The sequence below is a fragment of the Sturnira hondurensis genome, unplaced genomic scaffold, assembly GCF_014824575.4.
Source record: "Sturnira hondurensis isolate 20B ecotype Veracruz unplaced genomic scaffold, ASM1482457v3 Scaffold0017338, whole genome shotgun sequence".
Taxonomy (NCBI): Eukaryota; Metazoa; Chordata; class Mammalia; order Chiroptera; family Phyllostomidae; genus Sturnira; species Sturnira hondurensis.
In genome coordinates this window covers 1,013,358-1,033,426 of record NW_028089969.1, presented here as the reverse complement: position 1 = coordinate 1,033,426, position 20,069 = coordinate 1,013,358, and the positions used below count along the sequence as shown (strand labels likewise).

General features: G+C 40.0%; 1 protein-coding gene across 2 annotated transcripts in view; it reads right to left on the bottom strand.

The window, feature by feature from the left end:
• Positions 1 to 5,217: 5,217 nt before the first annotated feature.
• Positions 5,218 to 20,069, bottom strand: part of PSMG2 (proteasome assembly chaperone 2) — a 28,165-nt gene continuing 13,313 nt past the window's right edge. Inside the window, exons 4-7 of one of the 2 annotated variants that reach the window (XM_037067621.1) lie at positions 16,017 to 16,135; positions 14,486 to 14,659; positions 6,997 to 7,117; positions 5,218 to 5,521 (exon numbers count right to left, since the gene is read on the bottom strand). In XM_037067621.1, the coding sequence (XP_036923516.1) occupies positions 5,423 to 5,521; positions 6,997 to 7,117; positions 14,486 to 14,659; positions 16,017 to 16,135 (513 nt within the window). In that variant the 3' untranslated portion in view covers positions 5,218 to 5,422. The remainder of the gene's footprint in view (positions 5,522 to 6,996; positions 7,118 to 14,485; positions 14,660 to 16,016; positions 16,136 to 20,069) is intronic. The other variant, XM_037067622.1, reaches the window with a different exon arrangement.

Below are 20,069 nucleotides of genomic sequence, written 5' to 3'. Positions count from 1 at the left end.
GGGTCCAAGGGGGGCAATATTTGGCCCACCCAGGGATGGCAAAAAAACCTGTTACAGAACAAATACACCGGGGCCCAGACTCCAGAGGATGGTATACTAATACCGTCTGGACCCCCTACTGGGCCTGATCCTCCGATCATCCATTGCCAATTGGAAAGACATCTCTCAATGCCAGAGATTTGTGAAAAGGAAACAAAATGTTTATTCTAATGCTATTCAGACCTAACGTCTTCATTAAAATATCAAAGTCCTTTAGGGTATACACACACACACACACACACACACACACACACACAGTGCTTCCTTCTCCCCCTGTCCTAACTCCAGGTACCATAAATCAGGAAAAGAGCACACTTCCAGTTTTTCCCAGCTGCTGGCACTGTCAGCTGTGTCGCCGTCCAGGCAGGATCTCCGCTTAATCCAAAGTCATGCGGCACCTTCTCATGGTCCACTGGCAAAGAGTTCTTTGTACCCATTTTTTCAGTCAAAGTCTCTCCTGCTTTCCAGGCCATGAAGCCAAAGGGAGCACCCCAATGTCGTGTGGGCTTCTACCAAAGGTGCAGGGGTCCACACTCCACCAAAAGCATGTCTTTCTTCTTCACCTGGCTGCAGGGATATCCATTCTGGCAAAGTTGTGTGGTTTTCCCTTTCACCTGGGCAAGCGGGGGTCCTAACTCTGCCCAAAACCACATGGCTCTCGAATGGCTGCCATGTCTGGGTTTAAATCCCCGTGCCAATCTTCCTCTGTATCCCTATTTCCGACTCCTCCCATGATCAGTTACACCTGCCAGTATTTCTGTATTATTACAAGTTCACTGGGCTGCCATTGTTAGTCTGGGCAGGTGTGGCCCCATGTCCTAGAGCCAGTCTTCTCTAAGCTCCCAGGCAGGTGCTGTAACTCATTCCCCCGTTACATCTTGGGGGAATGACTTCATCCCCCCGGCTCCAAACCTGGCCACAGCCATTTAACATATCCAAGTGATCCGCCAAAGGCTATAATATGTTCAATGTCCAGGCCGTGGATTAGCCGCAAGGCTGTGGCTGTACAAAACAACCCTGCATGTTCCTGCTCCATGTGTCCCCTTCCCCAACTCACACCTGTGGGGGAAGGGGTGAGGACATCTTATATGTCTCCCCAATATTCCTATGCACCTTGAGGTCTAGACACAATTCCAAATCTTTTTTTTCGGGGGGGGGCTGGCTGCACCCTGTATCAGTATTTTTATAGTTTGTTGATATTTTATGGATTATTGTCCTAATTTCACTTAATTGTGCTCCCTTGTAAGTCATTGTGCTTCTTTAAGACAATTAAATTCTTTGTAATGTAATTCAGAGATCTCCATTTCCTTGGGATTCAGTTCTGGAGTTATTTTGTTCCTTTAATTGAGCTATGTTTCTGTCTTTCCTCCTGCCTTGTGATTGTTTTGCTTCACCAATCAGCCTAGTTAGATTCTGGGGCTCCCTGAAGCTCTTCGCAGAATGCAATTTCTCTGGGCCTGTGTATATTCCTCTATTAGAGAGGTCTGAAGATTTCTTCATCAGGAGCTCATAATCTCTTGCTCCCTGCACAGTCTGTGACACTGCTGGTTCTCCAGTGCTGCAGCAGCAAGGTGCCACTCTCTTGTTCTCAGCGATTTCCAGGCATGCAAAGTATGCTGGCTCTGTAACCGGAAAAGACCGGCATTCAGGCTGCCTGTCACTACCAAATCCAATGAGCAATGACAGAGATTGAATCTTTTATGGGCACTTTATTCAGATGGCTAGCGATCTGAGAAGATGGCGGGTTCATACCCTAACAAACCATCTTCCCTTCTCTTTCCTAGCCAGATCTTTTTAATATTGTATTTATTTATTTTTAGAGAGATGGGAAGGGGAGAGTGGGAGAGAAACATCAATGTGTGGTTGCCTCTCATGTGTCCCCTGCTGGGGACCTGGCCTGCAACCCAAGCATGTGCCCTGACTGGGAATCAAACTGCAATCCCTTAGTTCGCAGGCCCACGTTCAATCCACTGAGCTACACCAGCCAGGGCCTGGCCAGATCTTTTATAAGGCGGGTGGGGGAGGACAAACAAGGTGTGATGAAGGCTTTGAGATTCAGAAGCTGCAACATTCTTGTCCTTGGCAGTTAGCTGTTCCCAAGTTGGGGGGTGGTCATCTGCTTCCCTGGAAGACAAAAGGCCTGGATGCCTCCAGTTGTCCCCAGGTGGTAATCTCTAGCCAGTGCCCTAGGAGGCCGGCTGTTTTCCAAGGAGCCAGGATGGGCCTTATCTGGTTTCTGAAACAAAAGGTTTAACATACACATTACTTGCTAGACTTATAACTATTTACTTTAAGCTAAAATTTTCCAAGTCTTGAGTTCCCTATCCGTTCCCCATCACCAAGTCAGATGAGACAGGTATCAGTACCTAGACCAAAGCTCTGAAAAGCTGGAACCCACATTTTATTTTTCTCTTTCCCTGCTGTTGGAGCTCCAAGTGGGTGCCTTCCCCTGACTGTGCAGAGCTGTGCTGGCTTGTGGCACTGATACAGGGTGCAGCCAAAGGGGGGGGGGGTGCCAGGAAAGATTTGGAATAGTGTCCAGAACTCAAAGTGTATAGGAATATTGGAGAGATGTATAAGGTGTCCTCACCCCTTCCCCGCCACAGGTGTGAGTTGGGGGAAGGGACACATAGACCAGGAACATGCAGGGCTGTTTTGTAAAGACACAGCCCTGCAGCTAATCCATGGCTTGGTCATTTAACATATCTATAGCATTTGGCGGATCACTTGGATATGTTAAATGGTTGTGGCCATGCTTGGAGCTAGGGGAATGAAGTCACTTCCCCCCCAAGATGTGACTGGGGGGCAGATCCCCTGAGTTACAGCGCCTGCGTGGGAGCTTGGAGAAGATTGGCTCTAGGACATGGGGCCATACCTGCACAGACTAACAATGGCAGCCCAGTAAACTTATAATAATACAGAAATACTGGCAGGTGTTACTGGGAGGAGTCGGAAATAGGGGTACAGAGGAAGATGGGCACCAGGGGATTTAAACCCAGACACGGCAGCCATTAGGGGGAGAGACACGCGGTTTCAGCAGAGTTAGGACCCCCTGTAGCCATTAGGAGAGAGAGCCACACAGGTTTCAGCAGAGTGAGGACCCCCTCTTGGCCAGGTGAAAGGGAAAACCACGCAGCTTTGCCAGAATGGAGATCCCTGCGGCCAGGTGAAGAAGAAAGACGCATGCTTTTGGTGGAGTGCAGCTTTGGTAGAAGAGGCCCACGCAGCTTTGGGGCGCTCCCTTTAGCCGAGTGGCCTGGAAACCAGGAGAGACTTTGACTGGAACTTGGTACAAAGAACTCTTGCCAGTGAAAGGTGCCACATGACTTTGGATTAATTGGAGATCTTGCCTGGACAGGCAGGCGACACAGCTCACAGTTCCAGCAACCTGAAAAAAATGGACGTGTGCTCTTTTCCTGATTTATGGTACCCGGAGTTGGGACAGTGGGAGAAGGGAGCGCTGCGTGTGTGTGTGTGTGTGTGTGAGTGTGTGTGTAGGTGTATACCCTTAAAGACTTTAATATTTTAAGGAAGGCATTAGGCCTGAATAGCATTAAATAAACATTTTGTTTCCTTTTCACAAATCTCTGGCATCGAGAGACGTCTTTCCAATTGGCGGCGGACAGAAGAGCCCAATAGATATTAGTATACCGTCCTTGGGAGGGACCTCTGTTTTCTGAAGCAGTTTTTGGCATCCCTCGGGGGGCCAAGTATTGCGCCCCCCTCAGACCCTTTGTTTGGTAACAGCACTGCAGGCTCTCTGGGGCTGAAGGAAGACATTCCTGCTCCCTTGGTTTCAGTGGCCCCCAGATGTCTAATATATGTCAATTTTGTGAGTGTTGACAAGTCAGTGAAGTTTCAAGTTGGTGAAGACAGGAACTAGTATCGCACCAGCAGCCTTCTAAAAAGCTGGATTAATGCACATCCTACTCTTCTCTATTCCCTGCCACCCCAGGCCATAAGCTGGTGGTTTTGCCTAATCATGTTCATTTGTCTACTTAGGGGAAGGGCAATTCTGAGTAAAACAAAACAACTATTCTTACCCATTCCAATGGAGCTGTTTTCTACTGTGCTCACCTGTGGCAGTACAATTTTTAACTGGTTTCTGGACTTCTCATAAAGGTATTTTGGTCCACCTATTTTTATTTTTAAAATATGTATTGATTTCAGGGTGAGAAACAAACATTTTGTTCCAGTAACTTTTGCATTCATTGGTTGCTTTTTCTACGTGCTCTGACTGGGAGATTGAATCTGTGACTGGCGTATCAGGAGGATGCTCTAACCAACCGTACCAGGGTGGGTCCATATACTACCGATAAATTGGTGTATCTATGGGGAGTGAGGGCTGGGACTTCCTATTCCACCATCTGACTGGCATCACCTCACTTTAATATCTTAACCACAAGAGAAACAGAAACAGGCTATGGAAACTAGAATGATTTATGTATCACAAATAAATGATTTCTGAAGTACTATTAATATTATACTCTATTTTTCTTCCTCTAAACGACACACTCCCCCCGCCAAATTTGGGAGGGGGGGGTGCATCTTAAAGTCTGAATGCAGCTTACCTGGCTCACTGCGGGAGGTGGTGGCAGTGGGGGGGGGGGGGCGGTCACAGGAGGCAGGAGCAGCAGAAAATGCTGCCATTTGCTGCTGCATTTTCCTTCCAAACTGGTGGGTGGGCAGCAGAGTGCGTCTCATAGTCCAAAAAATATGGTAAGCCCTTGTTCTACAGATACATAGAGGTAACACAGCCAAATAGCAGATGTTTAAGATCATGTGTAAAAAACTGACTGCTAGGCAGTAGGCAACTCAAAACTGAAAACTATTTTTATTTATTAAATTCCTTTGAGATGGGAAAATTATTCTAGATTTTTGTGTGGCACCCAATGTAATCACAAGAATCATTATAAGAGGGAGAAAGAGGCCATGAGCCAAACACAGCTAGCAGCTGGAAAGGGGTAGGAAACTGATTCTCTGGAGTCTCCAGAGAAGAGACCTGCTAACACTTTGAGTACAGTGAGACCTACTTGTGGACTCCAGACTTCCAGAATTGTAAGGTAATAAATTTGTATTGTTTCTAAGCCACTAAGTTTGTAGTAATTTGTCACAGCAGAAACAGGAAACGAGTATAGAAGTCTAAGTTAAAAAACTAAAAAGACACATTTCACAGAATTAGGAAATCTTTTATTGTACAAAATTTACATTTGTTGCATATGATGAAAACCATAGCAACAACTAGCTTTTGCTAATCCATTTTTTTCTGTGAAAAGTAAAGATTATTTTCCAATACAGTAGATAATACTGCTTTTTATACAGTTGTTTAACAGTTTTGGGGACACAATTGTCTTAGGACAGAAGGTGTAAAACTAAAAACAGATCAAAAAAGCGCAGGGGGAAGACCACTGCCGAAGAGTAATCTCCAAGAACTTGGCATTTTCCATGGCAAGGCAGATGCCGTGGGGTCATCACACTGTAACTAAAGAACAAAATATTTTAATCAATCATCTTTACAACGAAATCACCTTTTAACATGTAATTATTACAAAAACCTTCCCTTCTCTAATTTTTGGTTCCTTTTGGTTCTGACACATTTAGCTGGGTCTTACTGTAAGAAAACAAATAATAAATTTCTATGTCTTTATATCAACTTCCATCAAGTAAATTCAAAAGGAATAGGGCACAGGTGGCAAACACACAAGGCCCTCTACTTTGTTTTATTTGGCCTGGCACCTTGTGTCTATTCGGCAGCAGTGCCAAGCTCCTTGCCTTTAGTTAAGGAGTAGTTACATATTTATCCAGTCCTAAAATTACATTTGGCCCTTTGAATGTGACCATGAGGCTGATGTGGCCCCCGCTAAAAATGAGTTTAACACCCCTGGAATAGAGGTTATAAAAAAATCAGTGCTGCACAAGTGTATCAATTTGTTCTTAGCAAAAGCATGAATAAAAAAAGACAGTTACCAACCTGGCCAGGTGGCTCAGTTGGTGGAAGCATCATTCCATGCACCAAAAGGCTGCAGGTTCATTTCCCACTCAGGGCACATACCTAGGCTGCAATTAACTGATTCCCAGTTGAGGTGCGTATGGGAGTCAACCAATCAATGTTTATCTCTCACATTGATGTTTCTCCTTCTTCTCTCTCTCTCTCTCCCCCCTCCCTTTTACTCCCTCCCTTCCCCTTTTCTCTAAGATCAATAAATATATTCTAGGGAGGATTAAAAAAAAAAAAGACACCCTTGGCTGGTGTGGCTCAGTGGAGTGAGTGCCAGGCTGCAAAGCAAAGAGTCACTGATTCCCAGTCAGGGCACATGCCTGGGTTGCAAGCCAGGTCCCCAGAGTGGGGTGTATGAGAGACAATCACACACTGATATTTCCGTCCCTCTCTTTCTCCCTCCCTTCCCCTCCCTTCCCCTCTGTCTAAAAATAAACATTTTTTTTTAAAAAAAGATAATTACTTACCATATGAAACAGCCTTATGGGACTTCTGTTATACCTAAAGGCTAATTGACTTCTCTAGGTTATGCCTAAAGGCTAATTAATTTCTATTATTTCATAATAGAGAAATATATTAATTATAATACATATTTAATAGCTACAGTATTGCCACATAGCACAATACCTTTTGTTTCCTTTAAAAAATCCTAATTCCCAAAAAGTACTTGTTTATTCTTATAAAAAGCTATCTGGTATAAATGCAACATGAACAATTAATACAATGAAGTACTTAAGATTTTCCTTTTTTGGAAAATTAACCTTAATGAAACAACTGTCAACAACAGGTTGGTTAACTGCCCTCTTTTCCTAAGTTGTGCTAAACTAAATTTTAAGAAGCAATATGTTTATACTCAACATGAACTTTTACTTATTTGGTCTACTTATATAGCATATAAAATACAAGTTTATGAATACATAACTAGAGAAACCAGAGGCTTAAGCTGTAGAAAAACTTACATGTGGATTGACTATCTGCAGCCATTCATTAAGATACTCAACAAGACCTAATGCATCTGGGATATTGTCTCCTTCTGAAACAAATTTCAGCAGAACCGCCACTGGGATTTCTTTAGAACAGCTACGACAAATTGGAAAAAAAAAAAAAAAAAGGTATTCTCCTGATACAAGATTCTGATTCCAGTGTTGTTTTTACAGTTAGGACAATCTTCCAGGTTTTAGGCAAGGAAAAGATGAGATCATGAGATCACTTACTCATCTCCCTTGCCCCAGATATTACTCTGTTTATAGAGATAGGGCTAGCAGCCATGTAATGCCCACCCGAAGCATACGCAAATTTGTGCCTCACACCAATGCTATGTGAAAAATTATCCCTCTATCCTTGGGTATAGAACATAAGGTGTGTTCTGATCTACTTCCAAAACCTACTGTAGAAACAGCTAATTTTCTGAAGTAACACAGCAAAGGGACTGAAAGGTACACCTTATTCTAAAACAGTGAAGGAAAGCCCTTACTATTACTTTACATTTACTGAGTGATTATTATGTGCTAAGCAATGACTGCATATTTTATGAGTCAGTCACTATAACAACCATTAAAAAAGTTACAACATGCTCAAACTTCTTCATCTAGGAAATGGCAGAGGTGGAACTTAAACCTAGGTCTTTCTGACTCTAAAACATGTCTCCTAACTGTTACACTATATATGCCTCAAGCTAGTAATGAGACCAATGCAAAAAGTTTCCTGTTTGCCAACAAAAGCAAAAATCATTTCTAACACCCTGAATCCAAGTACCATGAGAAAAACTATGCCAAGACTTGAGAGCACATGACTGACAGAGCGATACAGAACTAAAGGTGAGTAGGGCTCCTCATCTGGATTTAAGACGTGTAGGAGACTGACATGTAGGTTCAGAAGGCTCAGATGTACAGGGAGAGCCTACCACAGCATTTCAGTCTCTAAATATTATCAAGTGGAAGTTATCACTACTTATACCATCTCAGTACATAGTTCTAAAATATCTTAGGGACACTCCGGCTTTGTATGGAAGCACTGTGTGCTGTGATGGCTCAGACGATTCTAGTTCCTAAATGCTCATGCTATAATAGCCTGAGAAATGGCTCGTGCCTAGAGAAACCTAGCCACCCTGGCTGTACCTTCATTTTAGCGACTGTGGCTTGAAAAATGTTAGAGCATGGTCTTGAATTTACAGTGCCTCACACTACTACTTTGTAACACAAATAGTAGAGCGACAGTTTTAATACCATCCTCTGTTCCTCTCTGTAAAAAAGGTAGAGTGACTAATTTTATTATTCTGTGACATTAAAATCTAACACAAGATATATCCATTATTAAATTACAAATGTACTTCTATTCCAATTAAATACAGGAGTGGGCAAAAGTAGGTTTACAGTTAGTTGCTGGTATGGAAAATAATACAATAATTAATAAATAACAGTATAAGAATAAACTCTGCACCTCATGCACTCACAACTGTATACCTACCTTTGCCCACCCCTTGTATAAGGGATCTCAGGTCAATCACAACACTGCCACCATTTATTATTAGAATAATATTGCCTTTTCCAGAGATCAGAATATAAACTTGTTTTGATAATGAGAAGGCAAAATATGTTTATCGCAAAATATTTAGCAAATAATCATAATACGCACTGAGGGAGAAAAGTGGATTCAAAATTGTATAAGTCACATGTTTTCTTTTCAATTCCAAAAATGTTGCAATGAATGTATAATTGCATTGAACATGAAACACAGGTTTGGCTATTGACAAATAAGAGAAAATTGATTTTGTAAGAAACATCTTCAAATAAGATGAACTATAAAGTTTTAAATGTTTTACAGTATCTTACAGATACATATATTCAACTCAATTATATTTTAAACAAGTTGAGAGAAATATCAAAAACCTATTACTGGCAGTTATTTCTGGGTGACGGAATTGAGTTTTTAAAATATTGTTTCTTTCGACTATTCCACATTTTTCAAATGTTCTATAATGATTATATATAACTTTTATAATAGTTTTGGTTAATACTGATAACTTACAATATATCCTGTTATTGTTGCTAAGTTTATACTTAACCAGAAGTTCTTTGTCTGGTCTCGAGTTTTACCCTACATGTGATGCTCAGAACTCAGAAAATAACTAAGACAGACCCCTAACCACTCTTCTTCTACACAGCTCCCACCTTTCTGGTTCTCTGCCTTGTACTTTCCAGTTGTCTCAGACTTCCAGAAGTCTGAAGTCTTATTTCCTCAACTAGCAAGACCACAGTGCTCCACCTGGGTTCCCTCCCCGAACCTGTGTGATAGTCCAGAAGGTGTCTCTAAGCAGAAACCTGGGATACTTTTTGGACTTTGCCTTCTCTCAAGGATCACAATTGTTCCATACCAGAAAATCAACTGTTTCATTAATTCTGTCCAGTGTCCAGTTGTTTATAGCAGGAGGGCAAGTGTGATATTAGTACTCCAACACGGTTAGAATCAAAAGTATGAGACTGATTTGTAAGAATTAAGAAGTCAGTTTGAAAAGGCAGAGTAGGAATACAAAGAGGAGGAGGAAATTCCTTGTTTAGAAGGGAGAAATAAATAAGGACACACAGGATGTTGATTAGACTCTTGGAAACAGGGTAGGTTTTTGCATAGAAGACAAGAGGATAAAAATAGAAGGAACAAGTAAGAAAGAATGAGCCAGCTTTTAGAAAACTGTGACTGCCAGTAGTTTAGCTAGCGGGAGTACAGAGTGTGAGGAGGATACAGCACCAAGGAATAAACCGTGGGAGCTGATTCTGGAGGCCCTTGTAAGGTAAATAAGGATTATGAACCAGATTATGCACAAAGCAAGTAAAAGTGCTGATGGATTTTACTCAGGGAGTGTTGAGATCAGTTTCACACTTTAGAAAATTAACTCTAACAATACTACTGCTAATGAGGCAGAGTAGGTCTGAATGAAGGAGGAAGGGAAATCAATTAGCTTGACAGCAGTTGCTATCAGTTGCTTGAAAGCAGTTGAATTCCATCCCTCTAAAATTTATTTGAAACCTTTACCTCCAATCTGACCAAATCTGAAGATATGATCTTCAGGAGGTAATTAAGGTTAAATGAGATTATAAGGGTGGGTTCCTAATCCCATGGAACTGCAGACTTTTAAGAGGAGGAAGGGAGAGAGCTTTCTCTCTGCCTTGTGGTGATACAGCCAAAAAGTAGCCAGCCTTTTAAGAGGAAGGGAGAGAGCTTTCTCTCTGCATTGTGGTGATACAGCCAAAAAGTAGCCATCTGCAAAACAAGAAGACGGTCCTCACCAGAATCCAACTATGCTGGCACCCTGCTCTTGGCCTCTAGACTTTAAAAGTGTGAGGAAACAAATTTCTGTTAAGCCTCCCAGCCTATGGTATTTTGGTATGGCCACCCAAGTACACTAACAAGCAGTCTAGGCCACAAATAAGGTGGCTTGAATGAAGCAAGACAATGATTCAAAGCTGGTGGTCTGCAGGGCAGGTGCAGAGAATAATTAGGTAGTCAGGGCTTCTGAGCTGTTAAGAGAACAGTTGATGATATATGATATGATGTGATATGGTATTAATTATATAGAATAAACTAGGCTGGAAAACAATTAAAAACACAAATAGACTAGGAAAAAAAGAAGAAAAGTTGAAGGAAATGATGTTTTTAATAAGAACAGAGTAGTGTTCAGGGAAAAGAAAAACCTAAAATGATATGGCCAGAGATAAATAAACCAAGTTGTACTGGGGGGAAAAAATTTAAAATGCCTGTATCATTTCTGACAGAGAAGTCTTAAATATTTTCAGGAAGAAAGCAGAGGCATATGTCATTGTAAACCACAAGAAACAGGTTCAACTTTTAGACAAAAAATAAAGCTTACAGAGTACTGGACAATCACTGCTAGAACCTACTGTGAAGTGGTTAAAAGTACAGGACTTGGGGCCAAACACCTGTTTAAATCCTGGTTCTGCCACTCACTATCCATACGACTTTTTCATTCCTTTTTTTTCTGTTTATTTTCCCATTTTATTCTCTCTCCCCTGTACCCTCTCATACAGCTCCCTCCTTTCCCTTAAACCGGTGTGGCAGACAATGTAATAGAGTAGTAAAAGACATGGAATATGACTGCATAGAGTTAAACCCCACCACTGTCACTACAGGACCTTGGTGGCTTTTAGCAGTTATTTAACCTTGCTGTTCTTCAATTATATTATTAATAATATGTGGTTTAGCCCTGGCTGGTGTAGCTCAGTGGATTGAGCGCGGGCCTGCGAACCACAGGATCGCGGTTCGATTCCCAGTCAGGGCACATGCCTGGGTTGCAGGCCAGTTCCCAGCAGGGGATGCATGAGAAGCAACCATACATTGATGTTTCTCTCCCTCTCTCCTTCCCTTCCCCTCTAAAGATAAATAAATAAAATATTTTAAAAAAATAATATGTGGTTTAGACAAGTACATATGTATATGGTTTTATGAGAATTAAAAAATACATGTAAGATACACAGAGCAAGTACAGGCACACAATTTGCTATTACCTTGACTACCACTTATGTTACTATTTCCACTATCATGACTTCATCATGCAAAAGTCATATAATGTAGATTTGAGAGCAAGCAAACCAGTAATTTGCATTGCTAGGTTTCTACTCCTGTAATTTATTTATGTGAGGAGGCAGATTTATTGGTTGAATTTTGGTCCTTTTTTTCTAGGGTTAGCTCTGACCAATTCTCTAAAGCCACACTGCTCAGGGCACCAGAGACACATCCATCCCTCATCCACCCCCATGGAAGAGTACAGAGTAGACTACATGAGCTCATGAAGCAGCAGAAGCCATTTTTTAAACAGCTTCCCTACCCCTTTTCATAACCACTGGCTCTGTCTTCCATGCACTTATCAGGGATGTCAATTCCCAGTAAGGAGGAAGAGTCAAGGGCAATTAAAGCATACAAGGCCTATTAGTTAGCCTAAAACTTAGCCCCAGGTATTGTGAGATGGGAGGCTGGTAAAAATAGAGATAGTGTTAAGTAACTACAAATCTGATGGTAGACTAGGGGTACACACGTAAATCAATAAAGAGGGGCTAAAAGAAAAAAGATCTCTTGCTATTTTCTACCCTTTCTTTCACTGTTGTTTGAAATGTTTGTCATTTCTAAACACCAATCAAGAGTGACTGTAGAGGATTTAAAAGACAAATGCATAAAAATAATTACAAACCTAAGTTATTGGGCAACAATGTATAAAGATGTAATTTGTGCCCTGGCTGGTGTAGCTCAGTGGATGCATGCAAACCAGGGGGTCCCCGGTTGATTTCCAGTTGGGGCACATGCCTGGGTTGCAGGCCTGGTTCCCAGTTGCAGGCGCGTGAGAGTGGCCACACATTGATGTTTCTCTACCTCTCTGTCTCCTTCCCTTCCCCTCTCTCTAAAAAGAAATGAAATCTTAAAAAAAATAAAAATAACAAGATGTAATTTGTGATTAAAATATTATAAGGGTGGGAGGGAAGTGTGTAGATTAGTAGTATTTATATGCAATTGAAGTTGTTAGTATCAATTCAAATTAGATTATTATAACTTTAGGATGTTATATGGAATCATCTTAGTATCCACAAAGCAAGTATCAACAGAATATACACAAAAGGAAATGGGAAGAGAATCAAAACATGTCAGTACAAAAAACCATCAAGGCACAGAAGGCAGCAGTAATGGAGTAAATGAAGAACAAAAATGCTTTAAGACATACAGAAAACAAATAGCAAAATGACAGAAGCTCTTATTAGGCCTGGCTGGTGTGGCTTGGTGAACTGAATACTGGCCTGTGATTCACAGTGTCATCAGTTCAACTCCCAGTCAGGGCACAGGTCTGGATTGCAGGCCAGGTCCCCAGTTACAGGTGTGCAAGAGGCAACCACACATCAATGTTTCTCTCCCTCTCATTCTCCCTCCCTTCCCTCTCTCTCTAAAAATACATTAATAATTAAAAAATATTCCTTATCAGTAATCATTTTTAATGCAAATGGGTTAACTTTGGAGAATGAATAAAAACACATGATCCAAGTATGGGCCGTCTACAAGAGATTCACTTAAGATCTAAGGACACAAAATTTGAATGTGAAAAGATGGAAAAAGATATTCCATACAAATAGTAACCAAAGAGAACAGGATCACTACACTAATATCAGACAAAATAGATTTCAAGTCAAAAACTGTTACAAGAGATAAAAATATATACATTGACAAAAGGATCAATTCATCAAGAAGATTAAACAAATGTAATTGAGTGACAATAGAAATTATCAGAACACTGGAAAATTCACAAATAGAAATTAAATAACACATTCTCAAACAATCAATGGATGAAAGAAGAAATCAGAAGGGATTTATAGCTTAAGAATTCTATTATATTTGCAGGAAATAAAATCACAAAAGAATGTAGAAAATACTTAGAGATGAATGAAAATAAAAATACACATACTAAACTTAAATATAGCCAAAGCAGTGCTAAGAGGGTAATTTGTAGGTGTAAATGCACATATTAAAAAAGAAATTTCTCTAATGAATAACCTAAGTTTTCATCTTAGGAACTTGAAAAAGAAGAGCAAACTAAATCCAAAGCTAGTAGGAAGAAGAAAATAATAAAGATTAGAGTGGAGATAAATAAAAGAGAGAACAGAAAAACAATAGAGAAAATTCAATAAAACCAAAAACTAGTTATTTGAAAAGATAAAAAAACTGACAAATGTACCCTGGTTGGTGTGGCTCAGTTGGTTGGAGTGTCACCCCATACACCAAAAGATTGGGGTTCAGTTCCTGGTCAGGGCACACACCTATGTTGCTGTTTCAATCCCAGGTTGGTATGTATAGGAGACAACCAAGTGATGTCTCTCTCTCACATTGATGTTTCTCTCTCGTTTCTCTCTCTCCCCCCTCCCTCCCTTGCTCTTTCTCTCAAATCAACAAACATTTTTTTAAAAATTAACAAATGTTTGACTAGAATAACTGAGAATGAAAGACAGAAGACTCAAATTACTAAAATCAGAAAGTGAGAACATTATTGATTTGACAGAAATGGAATAGGAATTATTATTACTTAATGAGACAGATTTTCTATTTACAATAATGATAATGTTCTGAAAGTGTGCATATATTTAATACTACATGATTGTACACTTATAAAATGGTTAATTTATGTATATTTTACCAAAAAACTTTAAAAAAGGATTATAGAGGTTGCATAGAACAAGCCTCACTATCCCTCATACGCCACGCATAATAGAGCATTAAATATGGCTTTTCAGGAGCCCATTCTCCTATAGCCAAATTTCAATCTTTCCTCTGAATGTAATTTCCATTTTATAAATATATTCTCAAAGTTCTAATAAGTAACCCAACACACCCTCCCACTTATTGTTCTTTCATTTTAAAATAAGGTGGGGAACAAATGAACAAACAGGCTAACAAACTCACCCTTCATCATAGAGTGTTTTTGTGATACCTCCACCAGGTACACGGATACAAAACTCAGAATCATGTATTTCAGGAATGCATGGGCTTCTTTCCATTTCTTCCCAATTAAGGCTCTTTATTTTATTTTGAACATTTTTTTGCATGGAAGGTGTAAGTAGGTATCTGAAAGGTGTACTAGAAACAATTACATAATTAACTTTCTAAAAACTCACAGATATAAACATCAAAGCAAAACTCAATTCTTTTAGCAAAAATTATCTTGTTCTCGCACTGGCTGGTGTAGGTCAGTGGATTGAGCACGGGCCTGTAAACCAGAGGATCGTGGTTCGATTCCCAGTCAGGGCACACGCCTGGGATGTAGGCCAATTTCCAGCAGGGGGCCTCATGAGAGGCAACCATACATTGATATTTCTCTCCATCTCTCCTTCCCTTCCCCTCTAAAGATAAATAAATAAAATCTTTAAAAAAATCATCTTGTTCTCTATATATTCTACTGTGCAAGGTAAACACAAGTTTTAGCAGTCTATGGAAGAATAACATAAAAAACATTGCTCTGACTTGCTACTTACATACTTGGAAGAGACAGTAAAGAAATAGAAAAATTTAAACTTAGGCAAGGCCATAATGAAGATGAATCTATTTTCCACAGCTATGTTCCCTTCTAGCCATAAGGCCTACTGTGAGATTCTTAGAAATTATTGGCTGATAATTTTTCATCATGATTTTAAAGGTGCATAAATGATAATGCAATAAAATAGATTATATTTCTATCTCTTGGATACTTTGTCATATGTTTAAGAATACAGTCTGACATGACTAGGAGCTATACTTAAAGGCAACTGGATGTCTGCAAATCCATACAAATGGTTGAACATACGGAAATAAACAGAGATATCAATCCAATCTTTCAAAAATTATCAACCAATAAACTAGGTGCCCTTTCTTTTCATAGCTGAGCTCTGTGATGTTGCCTTGCACAATATCAACAATCAAGGAACAGTTCCAAAACCATCTCTATCTTTACACCAAAGCCTTCCTTTTGCCCCAACTATAGAAATAAGACTCTATCTAACTGTGCTCCCTCCTACTTCTTCAGTTTCTTTTACCCTCTTCTTTCTAAATTCCAGGGAGGGGCAGTAAGGATATACATGACTTTTAAAACTTATTTCAACTTTTAGGTATTTATTTCCCTTTTTATTGAATTTATTGGGATGAAATTGGTTAATAAAACTATATAGGATTCAAGTCATCATCTATATATTCTATTGTGTGTTAACTACCCTACTTCAAGTCTCTTTCCATCACCATTTACCCCCTATTCCTTCTTCTACCTGTCCTTAACTCCCTGTCCCCTTTCCCTCTGGTAATCACCATACTGTTGTCTGTATCTATTAGGATTTTTTTTTTCCTTAAACCATTCACCTTTTTTCACCCAGCCCTGCAACACCCCCCCGATATTTTAAATTTTTAATATATAAATCATAATACTGTATAATCATAACAAAAGTATTTTTTCAAAGGCAAAACATACCTGCAAAGCTGTAGATCATTACGATGATATGAATGACTGCTTGAAAGAACAATAACTTTGGCACAGTTAATACTTTTCACCCAGGAAAGCAGTTTTTCACAGAATGCCTTTGACTTATACTTTGAATACATTGAAAGAAAAAGAAAATCTAAGTTAGATCTTAAAGTATATTAGGAGCATTGCATATAATAGTTCATCAACTTTATATGATGACAATTTAAATATACTAAAATTAGAATTATTTTTAGATCCACTTACTGTCCTTAAAGTAAAAGTGAAAAATGAAAAGCAATGCATTATCTATATGTTTACAATTAAGAAATAAATTGTGAGGAATCTAGATTTTTAAAAAAGTTCTATTTCGACTGACAAATTTCCTGGTATTTTAAGTGATCCATTATTACTAAAGACGACCACATGGTCATTTATGAGATGTTCTTGCCATAAACTTCTGACCTGAACTTGATCATCAGGAAACAATATTGTAAAGACTAAAGAGGAAAGCCAGTTCTACACTGAAGGATACCAATTAAAAATATGTAACAGTCATGTGCAACATGTGAACCTTGAATGGTTCCAGAATTGAAGGATATTTTGAAGACAGGGAAATTTGAGTATGTTGGATGATACTACTGAAAAATTCATTAAATGCTGATTTTCTTAGGTGTGGAAATGGTGTTGTGGTTGTGAAGAATAATGTCCTTGTTCTTGAAAGATGTGCTAAAGTATTTAGAGGTGACATATGATGTCATTAGCCTATTTTTGAATTGTTTATTAGCAAAAGTAAACTGTGCAGAGAGACAGAGAATCAAGTAGGTGTAGCAAGATGTTAACTGTTTGGTTTGGTTAACGTGGAATGTGGGTTATAAAATTATGAGGAGGTCCTGGCCAGTGTGGCTCAGTTGGTTGGAGTGTCATCCTGTGTACTGAAAGGCTGTGGGTTTGATTCCTGGTCAGGGCACATACCCAGGTTATGGGTTAGATCCCCAGTGGAGGCACATAAAAGGTGGCAACCAATCGATGTTTCCTTCCCAACTCTCTCTCTCTTTTCCCACCCTCTCTAAAAACAATGAAAAAGGTCCTTTGGTAAGGATAAAAAGAAAAATTAAAATTATGAGGGAGAAACTAATTTTATGTAAACTTTTTTCACAAATGATTAATAAAATAATTATTCAATAAAATTTAAAATGAAGGTAAAAATGGCTACATTTTAAAAATAGGTGTACCTGTCTCATACCATTATTATAAGGATTAAATAGAGTGATTACAACAGTATTGGTATGAAGTATCAATGCTCAATAAATGTTTTTACTACTTTGAAATCACACTTTATTTCCATATACCAAAAATTTCATTGAAAAGTATTTGAACTGTATATCTTAATTCTTGAACTTACACTGATATTAGTGTGAACTAAAAAGTGAACCAAAAAGCCACGTGACAAATGTAAAAGCATTAGCAACTCTTACTGCAAGATGACATTATTAACTAAACGAAGTAAAGAGTGATTCTAATCTAAATATTAAAATAATCACAACACACCCTGGCTGGTGTGGCTCAGTAGATTGAGAACTCTACTGAGTAGATTGGTTCTCAGCCTGAGAACCAAAGGTTCACTGATTCAATTCCCAATTGAGGCACATGTCTGGATTGCAGGCCAGGTCCACAGTAGGGGGCAAGCGAGAGACAACCATACACTGATGTTTCTCTCCCTTTCTCCCTCCCTTTCCCTCTCTTGAGAAAAATAAATAAAATCTTAAAAAATATAATCATAACAACATTCATGATAGCTTGAAACTGGAAAATATCAAATGCTCCATTAACACTACAATGAATAAATTATAATTTATTTACACAGCAGCATCCTACATAGAAGAACAAACCTCCTCTGACTGAAACAACATACATAAGCCCCACGAATACAATGCTGAGTAAAGAAAACTAGACATAGCCCTGGCTGGTGTAGCTCAGTGGATTGAGCACGGGCCTGCGAACCATATGATCGTGGTTCGATTCCCAGTCAGGGCACATGCCTGGGTTGCAGGCCAGTTCCTGGCAGGGGATGCACGAGAGGAAACCATGCACTGATATTTCTCTCCTTCTCTTCCCCTCTAAAGATAAATAAATAAAATAAAATAAAAAACTAGACATCAATAAGTACATACACACAAGAGTCCATTCATATAATGATACAATAACTAGGATTGGGAATGGGGGAGCAACTCTGGAAAAGTGATAAATTTCCGACCTCCTAAACACATGGTAGCTAATGCATTCAAAATTTATTGAGAGCTTCTCTATATGCAAAGCACTACTTTAGATCCTGGGGATATCAGTGAATGACACATCATCACTTCTCTCAGGGAACTTACTTCCTATTAGAAGTAGATAATAAACAGAAAGTACTTCTGACTTCCGTCAAGATGGAGGTGTAGGTAAATGGGGCTCGCACCTTCTCACAACCACAACAAAACTACAACTAAAATATAGGACAACCATCACTCAGAACCATCAGAAAACTGATCTGTATGGAAGTCCAACAACTAAAGAATTAAAGAAAGCACATTCATCCACACAAACAGGAGGGATGGAGGAACTGAGGGGCGGAGAACTGAAACTGGTGGTTCCAAACCACATGTGGTGGATATAAAATGGAGGATACGGCCAAGAGGGAGGGATCCCAGACTCACAGCTCAGGGTTCAGGTGCCAGGATGATAAGTCCCCATAACTTCTGGCTATAAAAAGCAGTAAGGGTTTGATCAACAGAAGAAATTGCAGGATTCTCAGACCTCTCCTCTTAAAGAACCTCATACCACAGGTGGACTTATTCAGACTCATTCCCTCTGGGCTCCAGCAATGGATCAGCAGCTTGAAGGGCACCAGTGGCATATAGAGAGTAACTGAAGTGTCTGGCATCATGGCAGGAGCTGGGGGACAGCTTTCTCCTACACAGAACTGCAGACAGCAGACAGTGTACCTTTGTTGAACCCTCCTCTCCACAGAGCCACAGTGCCACTACACCATATCTGAATCTCCATCAACCTGGCTCACCTGGTAAGTCCTGCTCTGATAATTACCTAAGGGTTTGCCCCATCCCACCTATGGCCCACCCAGACAACTCTCCTACCCTGGTTACAACAGCTTCTGTATATGAAGGACTGGGCTAGGCACAGTCTTCAGAACTTCCTATATCCCCTCAAACAAGCAATAGCTGAGCCCAGCCCCCATACCTCCTCTCGCTGAGTGGCCCCAGGCCCACCACTTGCAGCAGCCATCTGCAGATCACTTCAGAACTTATGCCTAGAGGCCACTGACAGAACCCAGTTCCAGCCTGACCTTGGCCTGCATTACAAGAGGAAACCCCAGAGCCTGTGCTCCCAGTGGACAGTTACAGAGCACAAAGGAGCATAACCCAACTGCCTCCAAAAGTCACGGAGGGAGGTGGTTGATGGCCAGGGGTCACAGCCAGTCCTACCAGCTATCTGGACTGGGTAAATCCCTCTCGCTAACTTGCCAAGAGCAATCAAGACTCATCTACAAGAGGAGGGATTACTTGGCATACAGAGGAAGCACCTTGAATACACACCTTGAGTACACAGAAAGCTGTGCCACTGGACCCTACAGTTCACCTACTACATTAGGCCACGCTACTAAGACATGGAGTCAAAGCAGCTCTACCTAATACACAGAAACAAACACAGGGAGGCTGCCAAAATGAGACAAAGAAATACGGCTCAAATTCACACTGATTATAAGGATGCTCAAGGGACTCAGTGGATACACTTCAACAGTATAATAAGGACCCAGGTAGAAATGAAGAATACACGAACTGGAATAAAGAACAACTTACAGGGAGTCAATAGTTGAGTGGATGAAGCCAAGAATCAAATCAATGATTTAGAACATAAAGGACATCCAATCAGCACACCAAGAAAAAAGAATCCAAAAATACGAGGACAGTGTGAGGAGCCCCTGGGACAATTTCAAACATTCCAATACTCACATCATAAGGATGCCAGAAAGGGAAAAAAAGAGCAAGAAATTGGAAACTT